The sequence below is a fragment of the Plecotus auritus genome (genome assembly GCF_963455305.1).
Source record: "Plecotus auritus genome assembly, chromosome: 8".
Classification (NCBI taxonomy): Eukaryota; Metazoa; Chordata; class Mammalia; order Chiroptera; family Vespertilionidae; genus Plecotus; species Plecotus auritus.
In genome coordinates, this window is record NC_137782.1 from 133,218,251 (window position 1) to 133,243,237 (window position 24,987).

Genomic DNA, 24,987 nt, shown 5'->3' on the forward strand with positions numbered 1-24,987 from the left:
TTGGCTTTTTCTCCCTCTCTGGTGCGGTGTCTGGGTGGTTCTGACACGAAAAGGCCCCTCATCTGCTCCTCCTCCCCCACGAACCTCCCACTCCCGAGGCCAAGCCCCCCTCCGCCCGGGGATCGCGCACCCCGAGCACTTCCTCCCTCCCAGGGAACCCTCGCATTTCCTCCTTCCCCTCTCCGCCCAGCCTCCCCCGCCCCCTCCTCCCCGGACAACCGCCTCCAGCCACATGACAGGAAGGGCTTCGCCACGCAACGTCACCGACGTCCGCGACCCCGCCCCTGCCCTACCCCCGCCCCGCACGCAGGGGGGGCGGTGGCGGAGGGGCAAACGCGTCGGCGCGCTCCGAGCTCCCCAACCAGAGCTCGCAGAGCGCCGCGGCCGCCGCCGCCGAAACGCGCGGGTGCCCGGATGTGCGGCGCTCGCGGAAGCCCCACCCCCGCCGCCGGCTCCGCGTGCCCCCGCCCTCCGCCCCTCTGCGCGCTGCTTTCCCCTCCCTCTCCCGCCCTCCCCCTTTTTCGTGCCTGGAGGTTGCGGGTCAGCGCGAGCCACTGCAGTGAGTCCGTCACGGCTTCGGCGTGAGCTTGAGCGCGAAGCTGCAGCCCGGGAGCCTCCTGGCCCTCGCCTCCATCTCCCGCTTCTCTCCGCCTCGACCGCTGCTCGCCGCCTCCCCTCCCGCTCTTTCGGTTCCTGAATCTCGACCTTAATTTTTCTTCTCCCCCGCCCGCTCCCGCGTGCCCAGTCACCCCGTCGGCGCGGGCCCCGCGGCGCCGCCTCCCCTCCCCCAGCCCGCACCCCCTCCCCCGCGGGTGTCCCGAGGGCCGCAGCAGCCCCAGCTGAACGCAGCTGGGCCGCCACCGCCGCCGCTTCCTGCGGGAGCCCGTCTGAACGCCGACACTCTTCTCCGTCCGAGCCAGCCGCCGACCGCCAGCAAAATGGTGAGACCTTTGCTTCCCCCGTGCACCAGCCCTCCCCCGCGCGCCGCGTCCAGGGGCGGGGGCGGAGGCGAGCCCCGACGCCCCCGGCGGGCTTCCCCCGCTGGAAAATTCGAGAGACCCGGCCGGGCTGGTGCCGCGGCGGGTCCGAGAGCCCTCGGCGGCCCGGGTGCCCCGGGGGCGTAGGGCTGGTGCTCCGCGGCGCCCCTTCCCTCGGGGCCGCCGGGTTCCGCCTCTGCCTCGACCCCCACCCCCTCCGGCTGTCGGCCTGGTGCAGTCCCCTGGCCGGGGCGCCCCGCAGGACTTGGGTCGGACCCTCCTCCATGTGGAGCCCCCTTCCGCCCCCAGACTCTCTCAAGTTCGGGGCTATTCCGAAATCCTGTGGAAATAAAATGTGACAAATGGCTCTTTATATAAGACCCACTTTCTCTCCAGGGCTGCTCTTTCTCCCACTCACACTCCATTTTCAAGCAGTGAGTCTTGGCAGGAATCCTGCCGCTCACTTCCCCCTCTCCTGTCGGTGTTGATTTCGCTGCTGTGTGCAGCCTGACGGGGTTTCTCCCGCTGCTGCTGGTCTCCGCGCTGGCGAGCCGGAAAGGGCCAAGGTGTGGATTCACGAAAACAAACCCGAGCTCCGTCTTTGCTAAATGGGGATGCCTGTCTTTTTTATGCTGTCTTCCTGCCCAGGGTTTTTTCGTTTTCTTTGTTGCCTCGTCAAGTCTCTCTCTCTCTCTCTCTCTCTCTTTCGTGGTGGTTGTTTTTGAATCATGGCGATTTAAATTTGTCTTTCCTTACCCTCACAGTAATCCCTAGGTAGAATTCCCTGCTGTAGTGTTTCAAACCGACGCTAGGGGTGTGTCTCCCCGCCTCTGTCACTGTAGCCAAGAAATCAACGACGCCCTTTTAGCCCGTTACCGGTTCTCTCGCTCCGGGGTGGCCGGTGTAGTTTCCTTTTGTAATCAAGGATTGTGTACAGGGCGGCAAAGGCTCGCAGTGCTTCCCCAGGTGTATCAGAGATTCGAACATGTGATTGGGTTTGCTCATGCTTTTTTCTAAAAGTCTTTCAACAGTTTGGCACAAGGTTTTTAGAAGGATGTGGGGTAATTTCTTGCACCTTTTCATTGTAAATGCATTTCATCCTGTATGTAGAATTTAGGTAGTATTTCAAAATAGAGCGATGGGTTAGTGAAGAAATTCTGTTGATTGCAACGTAAACTCCATTTGGTGTGATTGTGTGTGAAGAAAGTGACATTAAAATATTCAAGTAAGTCAGCTTTTATTTAAAATACAGGTCAAGTGATTTAAGTTCACTCACTAGATAACTTAAAATCCAACCTAGGAGCAGACTTAATAAATGGTTAGTGATTTTGATACGCATAAGTTTTTCCCAGACAACTTGGGAGGCTTCTCAGACAACTTTGGCTCACAAGAATTACAAAAATGTAGGCTTTTCCAGAGTGTTACAGAAAACATCTTAGTTCAGAGTCATTCATATACAACTTCCTTATACATGTATTTTTACTCAAAGGTCAGGATCTTGAAGACCTTTGTGAATTGCAGTGAATGTTTTTACCTGTATTTATAAACAGTAAGTTTTCAGGAACAATCATCTAGCCTTTTGTTGTTTGTACATTATATAGCAGAATGATCTAGTTTGCAAGAATTTTTCTTTCTTGTAGTGTATTCCCCTAACAGCCTCCCTCCCCCCCGACACACACCTTTTTTTTTTTTTTTAACCACAGGCTGAATTTGGGAAATCTTCTTTTAGCTCTTAAAGCTATCTTCCCTGTACCCAGTGTTTCCTCATATTTTAAAAAGATTTTGAGATTTACCATACAATATTGTTTTCTTCCAGATCATCATTTCCCTCTTCTTTCAGATTTTCTTTTCAATATTTATTTTCTGTTTACTTGCCTCTTTTTTCTACCATCCTCTCAGTATTATCTTAGGATCTACATTACTTGTTCTGACAGTGGCTTCCCAACTTTAGTATTACTTTGGTCAGCTGAACATAACACTGGTTTCAGATTGGCAAGGCCAAATATCTATAGCTCAGCTCTGCCATATGGGATATTAACTCAAATGAGTTGGGCTTTGGAGTGATCTGGTTCATTTTTCTAGCATACAATTCACTCCCTTTGGAAAATCTTTATAATTCTCACTGGGTATCATGAACATATTTACATTTATATTTTTGTCAACATTTTAATTTATGAATTTATGAGTATCAGTGATTAATTAAGGGGAAAGTAAAAGGCTTATAAGGTTGGATTGAAACAGTCAAGAATCTTGACAGGTACTAATTTTAGTTGCTGTCTTAAAAGTACTGTACTTATTTTTCTCCTGAAAATTAAACCTCTAATTGAGGGTGTTTTTTTTTATTTTATTATTTTTTAAATCCTTACCTGAGGATATGTTGTGGTGTTTATTTTGTTTTATTTTTATTTTAGAGAGGAAGTGTGCGCGCGAGAGAAAGAGAAACATTAAATGGTTGCCCTGACTGGGAAACAAACCTGCAACCTTTTTTCCTTTAGTGTATGGGACTACACTCCAACCAGCTGAGCCACCCATACAGGGCTCTTGTTGAGTTTTAAACTGCTGAGCATTTGGGGAGGAATAGTGATAGTGTATATGACTACAAAACAATGAGTACTGACCTCGGGAATTTCCCCCAAATCACTAAGGGTCAGTTGCCTTTGATAAAATAAATAGATGCTATTGAAATAAACATATATCTTCACAGTTCTCTAGGTAGGCAGGTATAGTTTTAGGGTACTTAAGTGTTACATGTAAAGAAATGGAAAAAGAATAAAATAAATCAAATAGAAGAATGTTTAGGTTCCTGTGATTAAAAACAGTCTCTGAGTAATTTTTAAAGGAGTAAATTTTAAGAAACCTCCTTTTCATATATCAGAAATAGTTTTTACTATGTGCTTAGTATAATTTAGAAATATGACCAGACTTTTTGTATCTGTTGTTATTAGACTGGGTAATATGAATTTTGTTTTGGATGCATATATGAGCCTCCTAGTACATAAGAAATTTGCTACTTTAAATTTTGTTACGTAGAGCAACCTTGCATATAATAATGATCTTATGACTGTTTTTCAACTTTTTATTAAAATTATTGCCATGATACATAAATAGAATTCAAAACACATTTATTACTGTTTACATGAACTGTAATTGTACACCACATATTCTGTCTAGTTCAGATTCTCTCACAAAGAAAGAATAATCATAAAAAAAATCAAACAACATGTCTTATGGCCAGCAGAATTAAAATTCACATCAATCTTGAAAAAATTTCTCCACTCATTATATTTAATTTTCTCATCATAGTGGATGAGAAAATTAAAAAGGCTCAGAGTTCAAGGTAAAGAAGCTGACTTAAGGGTAGGTCAGTAACCAGGGGGACAGACCACTGTGGGAGGACCAGGCATCTGTCATAGGTAGTAAGGCAAGCGAAAGTACCAAGTAGTATAAGGAAGTCAGCTTAGGCCAGAAGGATTAAGCAAGTCAAACAGACTATGGGCCCAGAATATGGGCAAGCATCAGGGATTCAGTCATCTTATATAATAAAAGGCTAATATGTAAATAGACGGAATGGCAGAACGACTGGTCACTATGATGCACACTGGCCACCAGGGGACATACCGCTCAGCCAGAAGCCTGGCTGAAGGCTGGCAGGAGCCTCTCCCGCCTCCATAGCAGTACTAAGGACCCCTCAGGGAATGTCTGCCTGCCAGCTTAGGGGAGTGAGAGGGTGCAGGCTCCGCTGAGGCCCCCCCCCCCACCCCATGCACAAATGTGGTGCACCGAGCCTCTAGTATTAACAAATACTTGGAGATTTTGTCTGTTGTTCACTGGTTATTGTACTTGGTTGTAGAGGATAGTAAATTGATTAAGGCAGGTTTCCTACCTTCATTTATGTAGAGAACATAAGGCAAATGCCAGTAGATGTGAAAAAAATTAGAATGAGTGATCATATGAATAATATATACAAAGCCCAGTAGAAATTGAGGAAAAAGCAAGATCAGTTTCATTTGGGGTTAAGGAAAGTTTTATGAAGGAGGTGACAATTGAGCTGGGTCTAAAAAGATTATTAGGATTGCAGTAGGCAGAGTTGGAGGCAGCTAGGAAAAGACTTAAAATCTAGGAGATAGGAACAGACAACATATTTGGAACACTGATCCTCAAAATATGGTTCCTGGACCAACAGCATCAGCAGCATCTGGGAACTTGTTAGGCTCTGCACTAGACAACTGAATTTAAAACTTGGAATGGTGCCAAGCAGTCTAGATGTTATAGATCTTTTAGGTAATCCTGATACATGCTAAATTTTGAGAGCCACTATTTAGAGAATAGCAAGGAATGTATTTAAATTTATTTGAGTATCTTTTATGTTTGCACTATGTAAACATAAGACATAATTGTAATTTCCAGGGAACTTAAGTAGAGTAAATAAACTAAACATGGGTGCCATAAAAGCACATGTCAGGGAAGAGACAATGTAAACTGGGGTGGGAATGGGGCAGGGACGTGAACGTCACTCAAAGAAAGCTTCTCTAAAAGAGATGGTGTCTGAGCTGAGTCTTAAAATGATGAGTATTTAGCCAGTGGGAAAGTTGGCTCTAGATGAGAGTTTGATATTTAAAGCTATGAAGGCATAAGATATTCAAGCCTGTTCAGCGTGGCTGGAGAGTAAGGGTTTAGGGTAGAAGGGAGAGAGAGGTGGTCAGGTAGATTGAGTCAAGATCATGGGGGAGAGGTTTGCATGTTCTGTGAAGAAATTCACATTTTTTCCTTTAGGCAGTGGGAAGCTATTATTTTTAAGCAGGAGAATGACATTGTCACATTACAGTAGTTTCTCCCCTTTTCCCAGGGGGATACTTTACAAGATCCCTAGTGGATTCCTGAAACCACAGATAGTACTGAACCCTATATACGTAAGTTATGTGAGTGTGGTCTCTCTCTCACAACCAAGACTGCTACTAAGTGACTAATGTGCCGTAGCGTATATAGTGTGGACACTCTGGGCAAAGGGATGATTCAATCCTAGGAGGGATGGAGTAGGACTGAGCAGGGTGGTGTGACAGTTTATCACCCTACTCAGTATGGTACCCAACTTAAAACTTATGAACTGTTTCTGGAATTTTACATTGAACGTTTTTAGACTTTGGTTCACCACAGGTAACTGAAATCGAGGAAAGAGAAATGTGGATGAGGGGAGACTACTGTACTTTTTTTGAGAGATCAGTTAGTTGGTCATGTGGATAATAAAATAGGATAGATGAATCTGGATATGGGGACTAATTAAGAAATTACGGTAATTCACGTGAGAAATCAGGACTTGAAAGGAGGTAGTAACAGTGCATATGGAGTGGAGATCTAAGAGACATTTAGGAGGTAGAAGAAAGGACTTGGTGACCACTGGATTATGGGGAAGAAGAGGGGTGAATCCTGTTGTGGCTTCTGGCGTGGGTGATTGGATAGATGGTAGTGCCATGCATTCAGCAAATATTTGAGCATTTACTTCCATGGGAAGTGCTATCCCATCCTCAAGAAACTTCCAGTGTGCTGTGATGACTGGATTCATCATCTCTTTTCTTGTATTTTGGTAATTAACGTGTAGAATGCTAAACATTCTAAGTTCAGTGGGACAAGGTGCTGTGAAATATTAACAGTGCCTGCTGCATAGATACAATGGCCCAGGTCACAGCGGTCGGCAAACTGCGGCTCGCAAGCCACATGCGGCTCTTTGGCCCCTTGAGTGTGGCTCTTCCACAAAATACCACGTGCGGGCGCGCATGTACAGTGCGATTGAAACTTCGTGGCCCATGCGCAGAAGTCGGTTTTTGGCTCTCAAAAGAAATTTCAATCGTTGTACTGTTGATATTTGGCTCCGTTGACTATTGAGTTTGCCGACCACTGGCCCAGGAGATAGCAGAAGAAATCTGATAGCCTAGCCATAGGAAGAGGCAACATGTTTGAGCAGTGATTCTCAAAATGTTGATCCTGAGCTGTTGATGCAGCATCAGCAACATCTGGGACTTGTTAGAAATAACACTTTACCTAGAAGATATAGGACAATGAAATTTGGGAGAGTGATGATTTCTGTTTTGGACATGTTGAATCTAAAGTAGTCATAGCTCATCTGAGTAGATATGGCCAACAGGTAACTGGCTCTCTATATCTGAAGCTCAGGAGAGAAATCTGGGCTTGGATTAAGGATTTGAGCATTGTATTAATATTAGATAGTAGTTGAAGCCATGAAATTGGGTGACATCCTATAAAGAATATAAAATGAGAAGAGTTCAAACCTTGAAGAACTTTGCATTAAAGAGTCAGATAGAGGATGAGAAACATGTGAAGGCTGTCTGAGAATAAATAGCTAGAGGGATAGTTGGATAATTAGCAGAGTGATGTCAGATCTGAAGGAGTCAGATATTGCAGAGATCAGGAAAGAGGAGAATTTAAAAGTGTCTTTAGAAGGGATCAGGTAACTTTGGGAACAGTACAAAAAACCCACACCATTTTGTACTGGTAGTAAGAAAAGCCAGGATGCCGTGAGTTGAGGAATGGGTGGTGGCCAGACATTGAGTATAAACTGTTCCTTGAAGTTTTGACTACTAGGAGAGAAGATGAAAGCTACAGTTAGGTTTGAGTAATTATTTTGAGGTTAAGGGAACAAGCCAGGAAAGAAGGTGTAGTTGAAGATTCAGAGGGATAAAGATGGAATTATTGATAGTTTGAGCAAGAAGGTAGGAAGGCATATAACTCTCCTTAGACAAGATTTTTCTCATCTGTTAACATGAGAGGGAAGGAGATAAAAATGAAAGCTATTATAGAGGACATAATCTCTGTTAAGGTTTGGGTATTGAAAATAAGATTTCAAGGGGTTTTAAACAAAATGCAGAGGCCTTGTCTTTGTCTTTTCATTGTTATATTCCAAATACTTGGTATATAATTGGTGGTAAGTAGTGTTTGAAGAAGGAATTGTGAATGAATAAATGAAATAAAAGAGTAAGTGCTGATGAGATAGTGGAGGCAATGAGTATCAGTTTCTGTTTTTGAGACATTTGTGAAAAAAGGAATAAAGAAAAATTAAGTGGTTTACAGTTGGAGTAAGTTTGTTTTGTGTGTGTGTTTCTTTTTTTAGGATAGGCAATATAGGTATTTAAAATTAGAAGAGAAGCCAGGAGAGGGAGCTGTAATAAATGATGATTAATAGAATGAGCCCTAGAAGTGGTAGAAAGAGGGATAAAAGGAAAGGAGGGACTTCAAAAGAGAGGGCAGAAATCAGGGTGAGGAGAGTTGGCCATGGCAACAGATGTTTTAATAATGGAGTTCATACCAGGTGGCCTAAATCACCTCAGTAACTTGAGATAGTTTGAGACAAGATTAACTGCTGAAGTTGAGATTGAGGCTGAGGCAAATGGGGTGAGATTTAGGGTGAGGGGTATGGAAAAGGATTATAATATCAGTTTTGGGGGATTTGGTAGACAGTTAACAGGGTATTAAGTAAATATTATTAAACTAGAGGCCCAGTGCATGAATTTGTGCATGGGTGGGGTCTGATTTTCCTGCCCCGATGGGGGCCCATGGGGCCAGGCCGGCAGGGGGAGGGGCCTTGGGCGGTTGGCTGGCCCCACCCCCAGTCAGGGCCCAGATCAGGCTGGTTGGCTGCTGCAGTGCGTGTCATAGCCACAGGTCATTCTGGTGGTCCTGTCATTCCGGTGGCAGGTCCTTTATACACACACACACACACACACACACACACACACACACACACGTATACACACACGTATACACGCACACACACGTACATACATACTAGAGGCCCGGTGCACGAAATTTGTACACGGGGGCGGGGGGGTGTGTCCTTCAGCCCAGGCTGCACCCTCTCCAATCTGGGACCCCTCGAGGGATGTCCGACTGCCCAGATTGGGCTTAAACGGGCAGTCGGACATCCCTCTCACAATCCGGGACTGCTGGCTCCCAACTGCTCGCCTGCCTGCCTTCCTGATTGTCCCTAACCGCTTCTGCCTGCCAGCCTCATCACCCCCTAACCACTCCCCTGCCAGCCTATTTGCCCCTAACTGCTCTCTCCTGCAGGCCTGGTCACCCTTAACTGCCCTCCCCTGCAGGCCTGGTCACCCCTAACTGCCCTCCCCTGCAGGCCTGGGTCCCCCCCAACTGCCCTCCCCTGCTGGCCTGATCGCCCACAACTGCCCTCCCTTGCAGGCCTGGTCCCTTACAACTGCCCTCCCCTGCTGGCCATCTTGTGGCAGCCATCTTGTGTCCACATGGGGGCAGCCATCTCGTGTGATGGTCAATTTGCATATTACTCTCTTATTAGATAGGATAGAGGCCTGGTGCATGGGTGGGGGCCAGCTGATTTGCCCTGAAGGGTATCCCGGATCAGGGTGGGGGTTCTCTTGGGGCATGGGACAGCCTGGGTGAGGGGCCTGTGGTGGTTTGCAGGCCGGCCATGCCCCCCGGCAACCCAAGAGGAGGCCCTGGGATCTGGGATTTATTTATCTTCTATAATTGAAACTTTGTAGCCTTGAGCGGAGGCCAAGGTAGGCCAGGGCTTTGGAAGCTTGGCTTTCTCTATCGCCGGGGGCAACTCAAGCCTCCTGCTCTCTCCAGCTCCGTGGCTGCTGCCATTTTTGTTGGGATTTATTTATCTTCTATAATTGACACTTTGTAGCCTGGAGGTGAGGCCTGGGCCAGCCAGGGTATGCAGAAAGCTTGGCTTCCTCCATTGCCGGGGAAACTCAAGCCTCCTGCTCGCTCTGTGGCCGCAGCCATCTTGGTTGGGTTAATTTGCATACTTGCTCCTGATTGGCTGGTGGGCTTGGCTTGTAGGTGTAGCAGTGGTTAATTTGCATATTACTCTTTCATTAGATTGGAGATAGATAGATAGGTAGGTAGATAGTAGGTGGACCAAGATGAGGACAACCGTGGGTCAGTACCTAGGAAATGAATCTGGGAAACAAAAGTTTTAACAAGAAAGGAGCTTACTGCCCAGCCAGTGTGGCTTAGTAGTTGAGTGTCAACCTGTGAACCAGGAGGTTGCAATTCGATTCCCCGTCAGGGCATATGTCTGGTTTTGGGCTCGATCCCCAGTGTGGGACGTGTAGGAGGCAGCCAATCGATGATTCTCTCTCATCGATATTTCTCTCTCCCTCTCCCTTCCTCTCTGAAATCAATAAAAATATATTTTTAAAAAGAGCTTACTGCTTTGTCTTTGCTTTAGTAGCTTCTGAGCAAATTACATGGGTCTAAAAGGAACCATTTTCTGAGTTCAGGGGGAAACATAATTGTAGATTGATGTTATTAAGAAAATTTTAAAGTTCTTTAGGCACTATTCATTTGCTTTAAAAATTAAACCACATTGAAAAGTGTAAAATGGAAAGTAAATCTTTTCTGGTCACTCCCTTCCCCTTGTATTGAACACTGTTGTGTTTCTTGTATATTCTTTCCAAAAGGGAGCTGTTGTTTTTCTCTCCACTTTTTTAAACCTATGTCTGTGTGTGGATTTATTAACTTTTTTTATAATTTAGTTTTTATTTAAAAAATTACAAAAGGTCAGACTTGGAGATTTTAATGATGCCGTGCTCTAGTTTACTCATTACAGTCAGTTTATTTCAAGGTTTTTAATTGTATTTCAAATGTAAGCATTAAGTCAACAACAATTGAGCATAATTTTTATAATCAGATAACAGTTTCATAATGATTGAAGTTGTTACTTTAAAAAGGGTCTGTACTGTAATAGTATTCTTATGAAATTACTCATAGGGATAATAATATTTTACTAGAACATTGTACTTTTTTCACTTAAAACCTTACTAAGGCTTAACTACATCAGTAACAGTTTCTGAATATAAAAAGAAAACCTCAGAAGTGTAGTGGATAAAGCATCTATTTTATTTCAAGCTTGTCAGATTAAAACTTCTTCCTCACTTTTAACCTTCCAAATAATTTCTTCAACAGCCTACAGGAGTGGTTGGCAAACTCATTAGTCAACAGAGCCAAATATCAACAGTACAACGATTGAAATTTCTTTTGAGAGCCAAATTTTTTAAACTTAAACTTCTTCTAACATCACTTCTTCAAAATAGACTCGCCCAGGCCGTGGTATTTTGTGGTAGAGCCACACACAAGGGGCCAAAGAGCCGCATGTGGCTCGCGAGCCGCGGTTTGCCGACCACTGGCCTACAGCCACTCTCTCTCTGAGTTTTCTCCTTGGACTTCCTCTTTGTGGTCATGAGTTTGACAATATAATTAAAGCTAATGTATAAATCTGGCACAGGAATAAAATTTTGAAATGAAATGTGACTAAAATATGTTTCTGGGTTTGTCTTTGGTTTTTGTAGTCTTGTACTATAAAAAGATTTAAAACATTTGAAGATTTCTATAGGAAATGCTTTAAAATTTAGCACTGATAATTCAAGTTATAGGTTACTTCCTCAGAGCTTTTTTTTTTTTTTTTTGGTTAGTTACAGCCCTTTCTCAAGAGTATCATAAGGAGGGCCATGCTAATAGTCCTATTGCCATCCCCAAAAAAACCACATTTCTGTAAATGAAATACCACTTTGATTTGCTTTCCTGGTAGTATTATTAAATTCATCTGTGCTCTAGCCAGGTCTTTTGTCTTTTGTAAACAATGCAGAGTATTTTTATTTGTATGTTAGTTTTAGGCATATATTTTAACACCTGGCCACAAGAGAATGAAGCACAGCAACCTATAAAAGGATCAAACCTTTACCACTAGCCTTATTAGAGCTATTAGCATTTAAAAAATATATTGTTAAAATTGATTTTTAGAGGTAGAGGGAGAGAGAAAAGCATTGATGTGAGACCGAGAAATGGCTTGGCTGCCTCCTGGACACCCCCTACTGGGAAATGAGCCTGAAACCAGGCATGTACCCTGACCAGGAATCAAACCAGCAACCTTTCAGTGCACAGGACAACACCCAACTAACTGAGTTACACTGGCCAGGGCATATTAGCATTTTTATCCTTTTTAAAATATATATATATTTTTATTGACTTTTACCGAGAGGAAGGGAGAGGGATAGAGAGTTAGAAACATCCATCAGCTGCCTCCTGCACGTCCCCTATTAGGGATGGAGCCCGCAACCAAGGTACATGCCCTTGACTGGAATCAAACTCGGGATCCTTCAGTCTGCAGCTCAACGATCTATTCACTGAGCCAGACCAATTAGGGCATTTTTATTTATTTTTTAGAAAACTTTTTTTTCTGTCTCTGAGGTTAGTTTTTTTTCTTTGCTTAATCCCTTCACCTTTATCACTCAGCCCTCCAACTCCAATCCCCTTTGACAACTGTCAGTCTGTTCTCTACCTATGAGTCCGTTTCTATTTTGTTAGTTAGGTTCCACATATGTATAAGTGAAATAGTATGTTAATTATCTTTTTATTTATTTTTTATTTATTTATTTATTTATTTTAAATAAATCTTTATTGCTCAGATTATTACAGGTGTTCCTCTTTTTTTCCCCCATAGCTCCCCTCCACCTGATTCCCCACCCCACCCCATGCCCTTACCCCCTGCCACTGTCTTCATCCATAGGTGTAAGCTTTTTGTCCAGTATCTTCCCGCACCCCTCACACCCCTTCCCCCCTGAGAATTGTCAGTCCACTCCCTTTCTATGTCCCTGATTCTATTATATTCACCAGTCCATTCTGTTCTTCAGATTTTTTATTCACTTGATTTTTAGATTCACTTGTTGGTAAGTATGTATTTGATGTCATTTTGTTGTTCATAATTTTTATCTTTACCTTTTTCTTCTTCTTCCTCTTCTTAAAGAACACCCTTCAGCATTTCATGTAATCCTGGTTTGGTGGTGATGAACTCCTTTAGCTTTTTCTTGTCTGTGAAGCTCTTTATCTGACCTTCAACTCTGAATGATAGCTTTGCTGGGTAGAGTAATCTTGGTTGTAGGTTCTTGCTGTTCATCACTTTGAATATTTCTTGCCACTCCCTTCTGGCCTGCATAGTTTCTGCCGAGAAATCAGCTGACAGTCGTATGGGTGCTCCCTTGTAGGTAACTAACCGTTTTTCTCTTGCTGCATTCAAGATTCTCTCTTTGTCTTTTGCTCTTGGCATTTTAATTATGATGTGTCTTGGTGTGGTCCTCTTTGGATTCCTCTTGTATGGGGTTCTGTGTGCTTCCTGAACTTGTAAGTCTATTTCACCAGGTAGGGAAAGTTTTCTGTCATTATTTCTTCTAATAGGTTTTCAATATTTTGCTCTTTCTCTTCTTCTGGCACCCCAAAAAATCGGATGTTGGTACGCTTAAAGTTGTCCCACAGGCTCCTTACACTATCTTCATATTTTTGGATTTTTTCTTTTTGTTTTTCTGGTTGGGTGTTTTTTGTTTCCTCATATTTCAGATCTTTGGTTTGATTCTTGGGGTACGTTGGTCTACAGTTGAGTTTCTCTATATTCTTTATTTCAGACAGTGTATGCTTAATTTCTGACTGGTCCTTTTCCATTTTTTTGGCATTCTCATTAAGGTCCTTGAAGGTCTCATTAAGCTCCTCGGAGGTCTCATCAAGTTTCTTGGCGGTTTTTAGAAGATTCTTGAGTAACCTTATAAATGTGGTTCTGAACTCTATGTCGTCCATTAGTTTGCTTTCCTCCATTTCTCTCATTCGTGACATGTTCCTTTGTCTCCGCATTTTGCTGCTTCCTTGTGTTGATGGAGTGGCTTTGTGTGGTAGGTGACCTATAGGGGCCAGTAGCTCAGCCTCCCCAATCACCTGAGGTGGACGCCTTTGGTACACCCCTTTGTGGGCTGAGTGCAAAGTCTTTGTGTAGTTAAGCCTTGATTGCTGTTGGTACACTGGGAGGAATTGACCTCCAGGCCAATTGGCTGTGAGGACCCGCTGTGTCTATAATGGAAGAACTGCTGCGCTGGAGACACGCTTATGGTGCAGGACTTGTTTCAGTGGGGCTTTGGTGCTCACTGAGTCTGCCTCTTGAATGTGTCACTTATGGATGTGAGGAGTTGAAATCTGGTGTCTCACACTGACCACTAGGTACACTGGCTTCTGGATCTCCACTGGGGTGCAGGTCAGCTACTGTCTGAGGCCACCCAGCAGGCGCTACAGCAAGAACTACAGTTTTCTCCTCTTTGCTTGGGGTTTGGAGGTTTTGGAGCTGTCTGACCCGGGCTGCAAGTTTGCTAGGTTAAGCTGCGATAGGGCAGGCCATTCATATGCTAAAGCCGCTGCTTGGAGCTTGGGTGGGTTCCTAGATTGTGCAGGGCGGAGTCTCAGGGCGTGACTAGGCTAGGGCGTGGCAAACAGCGATGGCTGCCAGTAAGCCCGCTCTGCGGCTCTGCGTCTCCGACCCGTGTCCCCGCGTCCTGTGCCCCAGCACAATAAACAATTGTTCCTGCGTGCAGCCCTGCAAGCAAGCCTCCCTCACTTTCCGACCCCACCGCAGACAGTCCAGCTTCTCCCCGTAGGGGTTTGGGTCCCCCGCGTCTCCCCAGAAACTGGAGTTCGGAGTAATCGGGAGCTTATCTCCCTTCGGGTTGAAAACAGCAGCGCTCCCAGTCACCCGTCGCCAGCCCGATTTGCGCGTCTCCGTACCTCAGCTTTTCAGCGCTTGTGCACCCCTCAATGCTGTTTGCTCTTTCCTTCTAGTTGTAGAACTTCCACTCAGCCAGCTTTCCGGTGGTTCTGGGTGATAGACGTTTTGTCTTTTAGTTGTAGTTTTGAAATTGTTGTGCAAGGCAGCAGTTTAGGTGTTTACCTACGCCGCCATCTTGGATCCTCCTCTAATTATCTTTTTATTACTAGTTTATTTCACTTAGCATAATACTCTCCCATTTTAATTGATTCTTAATCTGCCTAGTTGCAGGGATGATTTTCTTTCATATCCTCCTGAGTTGTGATGCCACAAGTAGAGTTATATTTTAGGCATGCAGTAAGCTGGCATCCTCTAGTATTTATTTGTAAGGCACTCTAATAAAAATAGGAATGTCAGGAAATATAAGTGGTAATAGGTGAAATCTGTCATTCAATGTATGTTTATGTTGCAGCTACTTTCCTAATAAGTAGAATTTTGTAATTACAAACTAACTCATGATAATTTTTATTCAGTAGTCACTAGCTACCTGTGACTTTAAATTAAAATGAATTAAGTGGAATTAAAATGAATGGAAACTAAATAAGATTGGAAGTTCTTCAGTCACAACAGCTACATTGTAAGTGCTCAGTAGCAACTTGTGGCTAGTGGTTATTGCATTAAGGTAGATAGAGAACATTCCCATCTTTGTAGTATGCATCTGCATTTTACTGAAACTTAGCTTATTATGTTGACAGTAATCTTATAAAGCAGCATGAGATTTGGAGTTGGAAAGATTGGACTTTAGATTCTGATTCTGCCATATATTAGGTATGTGACCATGAATAAATATCATAAACTCTCTAGGCATTATTTAGTACATTATAAATGTGAATAGCATCTCAGATTGTGGTGACAGTAGTGTCTGGAAACCCAGTAGGTACTCATTAAATATATTCGGTTCTTTATTCTTCTTACTTGACTTATTTGTAATGTTGGATATCGTTGGAAACACTTGAAATTTTCTCCTCCTAGGCCCTTTTAAATATGATCGTATTATTTTCCCATATATTATAAAACTAAAATACTTGATACAGCCCATAGACTCTAAAGGTTCTACCTGTGGTTTACTTCAGCTCCTTCCACATGTTCCTGCTTTCTCTTTATACTTGAGCCACTATGTATGTTTTTCTGTTTATTCTGCCATCTGAGCCTTTTTTTTCTTAATTATTTTCTTTATTGATTAAGGTATTACATATGTGTCCTTATTCCCCCCATTGCCCTCCATCCCGCCCCCCCACTCATGCCTTCACCCCCCTGGTGTCTGTGTCCATTGGTTAGGCTTATATGCATGCATACAAGTCCTTTGGTTGGTCTCTCCCCCTACCCCCACCCTCCCCTACCTTCCCTCTGAGGCTTGACAGTCTGATCGATGCTTCTCTGTCTGTGGATCTGTTTTTGTTCATAAGTTTATGTTCATTATATTCCACAAATGAGTGAGATCATGTGATATTCATCTTTCTCTGACTGGCTTATTTCGCTTAGCATAATGCTCTCCAGTTCCATTCATGCTGTTGCAAATGGTAAGAATTCCTTCTTTTTACCACAGCATAGTATTCCATTGTGTAGATGTACCACAGTTTTTTAAACCACTCATTGCAAGGGCTATATTGGAGTGCCTCGCAAGTCCCTCATGTTAGGCCATTTTATGTGCCTTTTTATGTCTTGTAGCACATGATTAATCAGTTTGTAGGTGTTTAGTTGTTATCTGTCTTCCCATGATTTAATGTGAGCTCACTGAGAGTGGGCCTTAGTTGTATTGTTCTTTACTCTTACTAGTATATACCCCCTGCTGCCAGCCTAGGCCCCTACATATTATAGTAATTATTTGTTTATTCTCACAGTTTTATCACATCTTCTGTACTGACTAGTGACCCATTGCGTGAAATTGCACGAGACCTGGGACCCCTCCCACTGCGCCCCCTGCTCTCCTCATGCCATGGGACCGCTCTGAGTCCCGGAGTCCCACCCTGCATGGCTGGTGTGCTGCAGGACGGCCCCGAGTCCTAGAGTACCACCCCGATGCCCTGTGCACTCGGGGCCACGGAAACCCCGGCAGAAGTTGCACGAAGCAGATGCTGCCCCCGTTGTGTGCGTCACCATCTTGTGATGGTGTTATGGAGTGAGGGTTAATTTACATACTACCGCCTTATTATATAGGATGGTTCATATTTTGAGACCACATCATTATCTTCTGCTTCAGTCCATGGATCACATTTCTTACTGGATTTTTATCTAAACAAGGTTATCTGTAAGAAACCAAACTCAACATAACTAAAACTATACTCATTATTGTCTCCTTACTAGTGCTTCATTGTTCCCTAGTTCTTCTTAATGGAAACCCTATCTCTCCATTCACTCCTTTCTGGGAACCTGGCATTCCTTTTTCTTCCCTTTACTACTACCTAAGTCTTTTTTTTTTTTTTTTTTTAATATATTTTTATTGATTTCAGAGAGGAAGGGAGAGGGAGAGAGAGAGATAGAAACATCAATGGTGAGAGAGAATCATTGATTGGCTGCCTTCTGCATGCTGAACGGGAATTGAACCATGACCTCCTGCTTAACTACTGAGCCACGCTGGCCGGACACTATTACCTAAGTCATAAGCAGTCATTAGTTGCAGTCTGTACTAAAAGAGTAAAACATAGAAACATGGCCTTCCTGCTGTGAGGGTAGGAAGAAGCTCAGTCATTTACTTCAAGGACTTTTGAGACATTACAGTCTGGCTCACATACTGTTGATGAAGAAGAAAATAAATGTATTTATAATGTTCCCAGCATCTTAGTGCTTTGTGCCATGAATTAGTGGCAGCAGAATCCAAAATATACTAATACAGTTGAAAGCAGTGAACTGAAGAATGCAGTACTGTATTATATCCATACTAGAGGCCTGGTGCATGAAAATTCATGCGCTGGTGGGGGGTGTCCCTCAGCTCAGCCTGCCCCCTCTCACAGTCTGGGAGCCTTCAGGGGTGGTAGGCGACTCGGCGATCAGGGGAAGGCGACACTCCATCACACCTCTGCTGCTGCCATTGCCGACAGTGCAAGCCTCGGCCGGCCCTGGGCGGCTGGGCAGCCGCCATCCGAGGCTTGCCTGCACCTTGGGCAGGCCCTGGGCGGCTGGGGGCTGAGGGGACTGGGAGCCGCCATCTTGTGGCTGTGGGCGCTGCCATCTTTGAGGGCGTGGTGTTAATTAGCATATTCCCTCCTTATTGGCTGTGGGCACCGCCATATTTGCAATGGCGTGAAAGTCAATTAGCATATCCCCTCTTTATTAGATACTAGTGACTCGGTGCACGAAATTCGTGCACATTAAAGGGGGATTAATTAGAGGAAATAATTTAATATTGCTACTTGCCCTTTCTCTATAATAGAAGTGTCAGAGATGAAAGAAAATTTAATATTGCTACTTGCCCTTTCTCTATAATAGAAGTGTCAGAGATGAAAGAAAATTAGTAAAATGTATGTGAATACCTTTCTCCTGTCAGAGTCTGGGGCACACCATGGGACCCAGAGTCAAGTCCCCGCCCACCCACATGCACCTCAAAATCGCCTGAGACCCAGACCCGGCCGGCCTCCCCCCCTTACCCCCCACCCCCGATTGGGCTAGATCCAGACCTTGCCAGGGCGTAGCCTCCCGTCCCCTGGCCCGGTGCCAGGACGGGGGTCATGGCCTGAGGTCCCCCAGCCCAGACCAGGCAGGGGGGCGTGCCTTCAGGTCCTTCATCAAGCCCCACCAGGTGGGGGACACGGCCTGAGATCCCCTGTCAAGCCCCGCTTGGTGGGGGGCATGGCCTGAGGTCCCCCGTCAAGCCCTGCCAGGCGGGGGGGGGGGGGGGCTCAGCCTCAGGTCCCCCGGCCCAGCACCGGGAGAGGGCCACAGCCTCAGGTCCACAGTCAAACCCTGCTGGGCGGGGGCGTGGCCTGAGTTTCCCCAGCCCAGCACTGGGGGTGCACCTTGAGGTTCCCCATCAAGCCCCGCTGGGTGGGGGGCACGGCCTGAGGTCCCCTGGCCCGGTGCTGGGGCAAGGGGCATGGCCTGAGGTCCCCTGTCAAGCCCTGCCGGGCAGGGGGTGTGGTCTGAGGTCCCCCCGGCCTGGCACTGGGGCGGGGGGAGCAGCCTGAGGTCCCCTAGCCCAGCACTAGTACGGGAAGCGCACCTTGAGGTCCCCCATAAAGCACCGCCGGGCGGGTGGTGTGGCCTCAGGTTCCCTGACCTGGCACTGGTGCGGGGGTTGCGGCCTGAGGTCCCCTGTCAAGCCCTGCCGGGTGGGGGCCGCAGCCTGAGGTCCCCTGTCAAGCCCCACGGGGGTGTGGGAGGGTGTAGCCTTAGGTCCCTGCTGATTGCTTGTTAAGGCTCCTTATGGGAACTTGGCCTCAGCTGTGAGTGCAACCATCTTTGTGACGGAGTGATGGTCAGTTAGCATATTCCCTCTTTATTAGATAGGAGGAGGATAGCCTACATTCTTTCTCTACTCAATTTGGCCACGTGTTAGTGTTAGAAAAATTAATTTCACTATTTCCCCAGATGTTTGTGCATTTTTCCTTTTTTTAATAAGTTAACTTGAAATATACCATATTCTTTTTCCTGATACTTCCATTGGTACCTTTAAAAAGTTCCATACTTATTTGGTATATCTTTATGTTAATATGCTTATTAGAGTTTTTGTTGGTTTTGTTAGTACTCTGGTTACTGAGTTGCTTAAGTTTTGAGTGTCTGCTTCCAACTCCTTTCCTTAAGCCATGTTTTTTTTCCCCATTTTTTTTATTAAGGTATTATATGTGTACATATCTTACCAGTGCCCCCCTCTCACCCCACTCCCATACATGCTATGTTATTTTTAATGTTAAGAACATGAAGTTTTTTCAGGAACATAAGTATCATGTTATAGCAAACATGTCCTTACATTTAGATGCCAAATGCCTCTTGAATCAGCTTCTTTATTCTCATTACCACTGGCATTGTTGCAGTTTCATTTACTTCTCATCAGGACTGTTTTCTATAACCTATTTGCTCTTTTTGCCTCCAGTTTTTTCCTTTTTCCTTCTATCCTTAGTATTAGCACCAGAGTTTTTCTTCTGAAGAGGAAATCTAGTGTCACTATTTAAAAGTCAGTGCTACTAGAATTAATATTCTAGAATTAAAAAGTTAAGCTCCTTTCATGGCACTCATGTTCTAATCCTTATTTCTGGCTATCCTTATGCTATATCCAAGTCCTGTCACTTGGTTCTCAGATGCCTCATCCTTTTTCACTTAGTGGTGCCTTTTTTATGTACTTTTTTCCCACCTCCCCCAGGCAACTAATAGCCATTTGTAAGTAACTTATATTATAGTGCATCATATATTTCATTGTGTTTAATCGCCTTTCCTCCTAAACTGTGGGCTCCTTTAGAGCAGGGGATGTGTTTTTATTTATCTTTGTAAAGCCAGTTCCTATTGTAGTGTCTCATGGAATTTAAATGTAAATGATGAATGGGTGAGTAGGCCCTTGTCCTGCTGGTTTGGGAAACCAACAGAGGTGCAACTGAGTTAAGTTATATTTATCATCAGCACTGTAGGCAAAAATGATAAAACTGAAGCTGCCCTACTTCAGGCACATCGTGAGAATGGGGATTCTTTGGAAAAGATAATAATGCTGGGAAAAGTAGAAGGCATCAGGAAAAGAGGAAGACCAAATAAGAGATGAATTTATTCCATAAAAGCAGCCATAGGCCTGAATCTGTATTAGAGGCATTATAAGGTGCTAGATTTATTCTGGTCACTCTGCTTGCCCAGTTTGAACTTAACATGTAGCAGCTATTTGGGCATTTTATAATTCATTGTAATTACTCATCAAATAGAGTTGTGTAATGTCAAACAATTATTTAAGTGCTGAAAGAATACTGATATCATTTTGTTCGTTATGTTGCTTTCAGTGAATTTTTTGATACCATGAGATATAATATGATGTGATGAAACATGTATGAAATATAGAATTGGAAGATCTATATTAGAGTAACCTGCATCTATAAAATGGCCACAAGACTGCCTGATTTAGAGTTCCTGTGGGTATTGGGTAAGATAAAGTGCAAAATTCTGTTTAAATTTCTGAAAATCAAACTACTAAAAAGTAGTATGTAGTATTCTTGGCAGATCTAGGTTTCATATACTTCATTCTAATTTCTGTGTAGCTAACAAAGTAGAAAATATGTCAATGTTTTGGGTGACAAGTAACAGAATACCCACCCAAAAGTGGTCCAAAAATAGGGAATGTATTATTTCTTAAAATGAGAAGCCCATAGCCAGAGGTGGTTCAGCTGTTCATCAGTTTCATCAAGGACATAGGTTTTGGTTTACTTTAAAGCTGGGTATATCAGGAGAGAGTTGATGCAATTTCATATACTAGCATCTGTCTGAAGAGATCACTTCCTCAAGTTTTTCTTGGCTTTACAAAGATGAATGAAAACACATTCTTAATAGCCAAAAAGAAAAGAAAAAAAAGGAAACAGTCTAAATGTCCATCAACTGATGAATGGATAAATAAATATGATATACCCATATGAGGAAATAGTTTTTGGTAGTAAAAGGAAGAATTTTCTTGTCTTATAGCAGGTTTTTTCCTTAGGTCCAATTGTATTCTTCATGTGTTCTTGTATACCAAAAAAAGATAAAATTCCTTATTCTGGTAGTTAAGTTTTTGTTTTGTTTCTCAATTTTATTGAGAAATAATTGACATATATCAGTATAAGTTTAAGGTATACAGCATGATGGTTTGATTACCACAATAGGTTCAGTTAAAATCCATCATTTCATGTAGATACAATAAAAAGAAAAGAAAAAATTTTTTCGTGTGATGAGAACTCCTAGAGTTTACTTTCTTAACTTTCCTTTATGTCATATGGCAGTGTTAACTATAGTCATCATATTGTACATTACATCCTTAGTACTTATTTATCACATAACGGGAAGTTTATACCTACAGGGCAGTTAAGTTCTTAAAAACTGGTTCTAACTTACAAGAGGTTAGGCCTTATAGAAAGTAGTAAAAATAACCTTCAATGTTTTATTTCATACATTGCACAATATTTTATTTGGTACTCTGTTGAGATTGTAGGCAGTGAAAATTACATTTGGCGTCTGATGGTATACTTTATACTGTACCTCTTCCCTCACCAATTCATAACTATTACCCTTGTATTGTCAGTCTTTTCACAAAAAGTATTTTCTGTACCAGGTTAACCATAACCAAAATTCTGCTACCGTTCAAAGGATATCATCTGCCATGCAGCCCCTTTAATTGAGGGAAGTCTGCTCATTTTAAGTTAGGGGTGGGTGGGAGTTGTTGGCATTGTGTTAGATCAGGAGTTGGGAAACTTTTTCTGTAAAGGGCCAGATAACAAATATTTTAGGCTTTGTGGGCCATACAGTCTTGCAAATTCTCACCTCTAGCATTGTAGACAATACATAAACGAACAAGCAGCTATAGACAATACATAAACAAGCTGTGACTGTGTTCCAATAAAACTTAAAATTACAAACACAGGTGGCACATTCTTTCTAAAAGCACAAACAACAAAAGATTAAAGATAAATTGAATATCACCAAAATTCACAACTTAAGTACTTCAAAGGACACCAAAAAAATGAAAAGACACCCACAAAATGGGAGAACATTTTTGACAATCATAGATCTGATAAAGGACTTCTATCTAGAATCTGTAATAATAAAAGCATAATATGCTAATTTCTGAGACGTCCTTCCAGACAACCTTCCAGATGAAGCTGAAGCAGCAGGGGCCGAGACAGAGGCAGCTGCTGTGATGGCAGGGACCGAGCCCCTTTCACGAATTTCATGCATCGGGCTTCTAGTATATAAAGAATTCTTAGGATTCAGGAACAAAGACACACCCAACTAAAAAATGGGTAAAGGATCTAAGTAGACATTTCTTCAGAGAAGATAAACTAATGTTCAATAAGCATGTAGAAAGATGCTCAACATCATTAGTCATTAGGGAAATGCAAATCAAGCCACCTGAGATACCATTTCACACCCATGGCTATAATAAAAGATAAATGTTAGTTAGGATGTAGAGCAGGGGTCCTCAAACTTTTTAAACGGGGGGCCAGTTCACTGTCCCTCAGACCGTTGGAGGGCCGGACTATAGTTGAAAAGAAAAAAACTATGAACAAATTCCTATGTGCACTGCGGGCCCGGGACGAGTTGGCTGCTAAGCAGGACAGGCAGCGGCACCCGGCGGGCTGGATAAATGTCCTTGGTGGGCCGCATGTGGCCCGCAGGCCGTAGTTTGAGGACCCCTGATGTAGAGAAATCAGAGTCCTCATAAGATTACTGTGAAAAATGCAAATGTTGTAGTTCAGTGGTCGGCAAACTCATTAGTCAACAGAGCCAAATATCAGCAGTACAACGATTGAAATTTCTTTTGAGAGCCAAATTTTTGAAACTTAAACTTCTTCTAACGCCACTTATTCAAAATAGACTCGCCCAGGCTGTGGTATTTTATGGAAGAGCCACACTCAAAGGGCCAAAGAGCCACATGTGGCTCGTGAGCCGCGGTTTGCCGACCACTGGCCTAGTATTCCTAAACAATATATACCTGCAAGAAATGAAATGAAAAACTTACACATGAATGTTAATAATAACATTACCTTACTAGCCCCCCCCCCCCAAAGGAAGCAGTCTAAATGCCCATCGGCTGATGAATGGATAAATAAATGTGCTATATCCATACAAGGAAATATTTTTTGGCAGTAAAAGTATTGATTCTTGCTACTATATAGATACACCTTGAAGTTACTCTGCTAAGTAGAACAAGGAGCACACAATGATTATATGTAACTAGAGGCCCGGTGTACAAAATTCGTGCATGGAGGTGTGTGTCCCTCAGCCCAGCCTGCACCCTCTCCAATCTGGGACCTCTCGATGGATGTCTTACTGCCCATTTAGGCCAGATCCCAGTAAGATTGGGCCTAAACGGGCAGTCGGACGTCCCTCTCAACAATCCAGGACTGCTGGCTCCCAACTGCTCGCCTGCCTGCCTTCCTGATTGCCCCTAACTGCTTCTTCCTGCCAGCCTGATCACCCCCTAACCACTCCCCTGCCAGCCTGATTAATGCCTAACTGCTCCCCTGCCAGCCTGTTTGCCCCTAATTGCCCTCCCCTGCCAGCCTGGTCACCCTTAACTGCCCTCCCCTGCAGGCCTGGTCCCCCAACTGCTCTCCCCTGCAGGCCTGGGTCTCCCCCAACTGCTCTCCCCTGCAGGCCTGGACCCCCCCCCCAACTGCCCTTCCCTGAAGGCCCGGTCACCCCCAACTTCCCTCCCCTGCTGGCTTGATCGCCCCCAACTGCCCTCCCTTGCAGGCCTGGTCCTTCCCAATTGCCCTCCCCTGTTGGCCTGATCGCCCACAACTGCCCTCCCCTGGGTCTCCCCCAACTGCTCTCCCCTCCCCATCTTGTGGCGGCCATCTTTGACCACATGGGGGCAGCCATCTTGTGTTGGAGTGATGGTCAATTTGCATATTACTCTTTTATTAGATCGGATAGAGGCCTGGTGCATGTGTGGGGGCCAGCTGATTTGCCCTGAAGGGTGTCCCGGATCAGGGTGGGGGTTCTCTTGGGGCATGGGACAGCCTGGGCGAGGGACCTATGGTGGTTTGCAGGCCGGCCACGATCCCCGGCGACCCAAGCAGAGGCCCTGGGATCTGGGATTTATTTATCTTCTATAATTGAAACTTTGTAGCCTTGAGCGGAGGCCTGGGTCCGCCAGGCAGGTGGAAAGCTTGGCTTCCTCCATTGCCGGGGAAACCCAAGCCTCCTGCTCGCTCCGTGGCTGCAGTCATCTTGGTTGGGTTAATTTGCATATTCGCTCCTGATTGGCTTGTGGGCGTGGCCTGTGGGTGTAGTGGAGTGATGGTTAATTTGCATATTACTCTTTTATTAGATAGGACTAGAGGCCCGATGCATGAAGATTCATGCAAGAACGGACCTTCCTTCCCCTGGCTGCCGGCACCACCTTTGCTCCGCCAGAGTCACCTTTTCGCTTAGGCCTGGAGCCGCCTTTTCACTCTGGCCTGGAGCCACCTTTCCACCGTCTCACGCTGTCCAGAGGCCTGGAGTGGCTGGGGTGGTGCGGAACACCTGTATCGTTGCCATGACAATGACACAAGCGTCCCGCCCTGCCCCAGCCGCTCGGTGCCTGCGTATGCAAATTAAACTTCCATCTTTGTTGGTTTAATTTGCATATTCCTGATTGGCTGGTGGGCGTTGTGAAGGTACGGACAATTTGCATCTTACTCTTTTATTAGTGTAGATGTCCAGAATAGGCAAATGTATATATATATAGAGAGAGAGAGAAAGAGAGAGAGGGGGGGGGGGAGAGAGAGG

General features: G+C 44.4%; 1 protein-coding gene across 1 annotated transcript in view; it reads left to right on the forward strand.

Annotated features, from left to right (window-relative positions):
- Positions 1-302: 302 nt before the first annotated feature.
- The window catches only part of PPP3R1 (protein phosphatase 3 regulatory subunit B, alpha), a 71,843-nt gene continuing 47,158 nt past the window's right edge, over positions 303-24,987 (forward strand). The window contains exon 1 of the mRNA XM_080685418.1: positions 303-941. Within this exon, the coding sequence (XP_080541544.1) occupies positions 939-941 (3 nt within the window). The 5' untranslated portion in view covers positions 303-938. The remainder of the gene's footprint in view (positions 942-24,987) is intronic.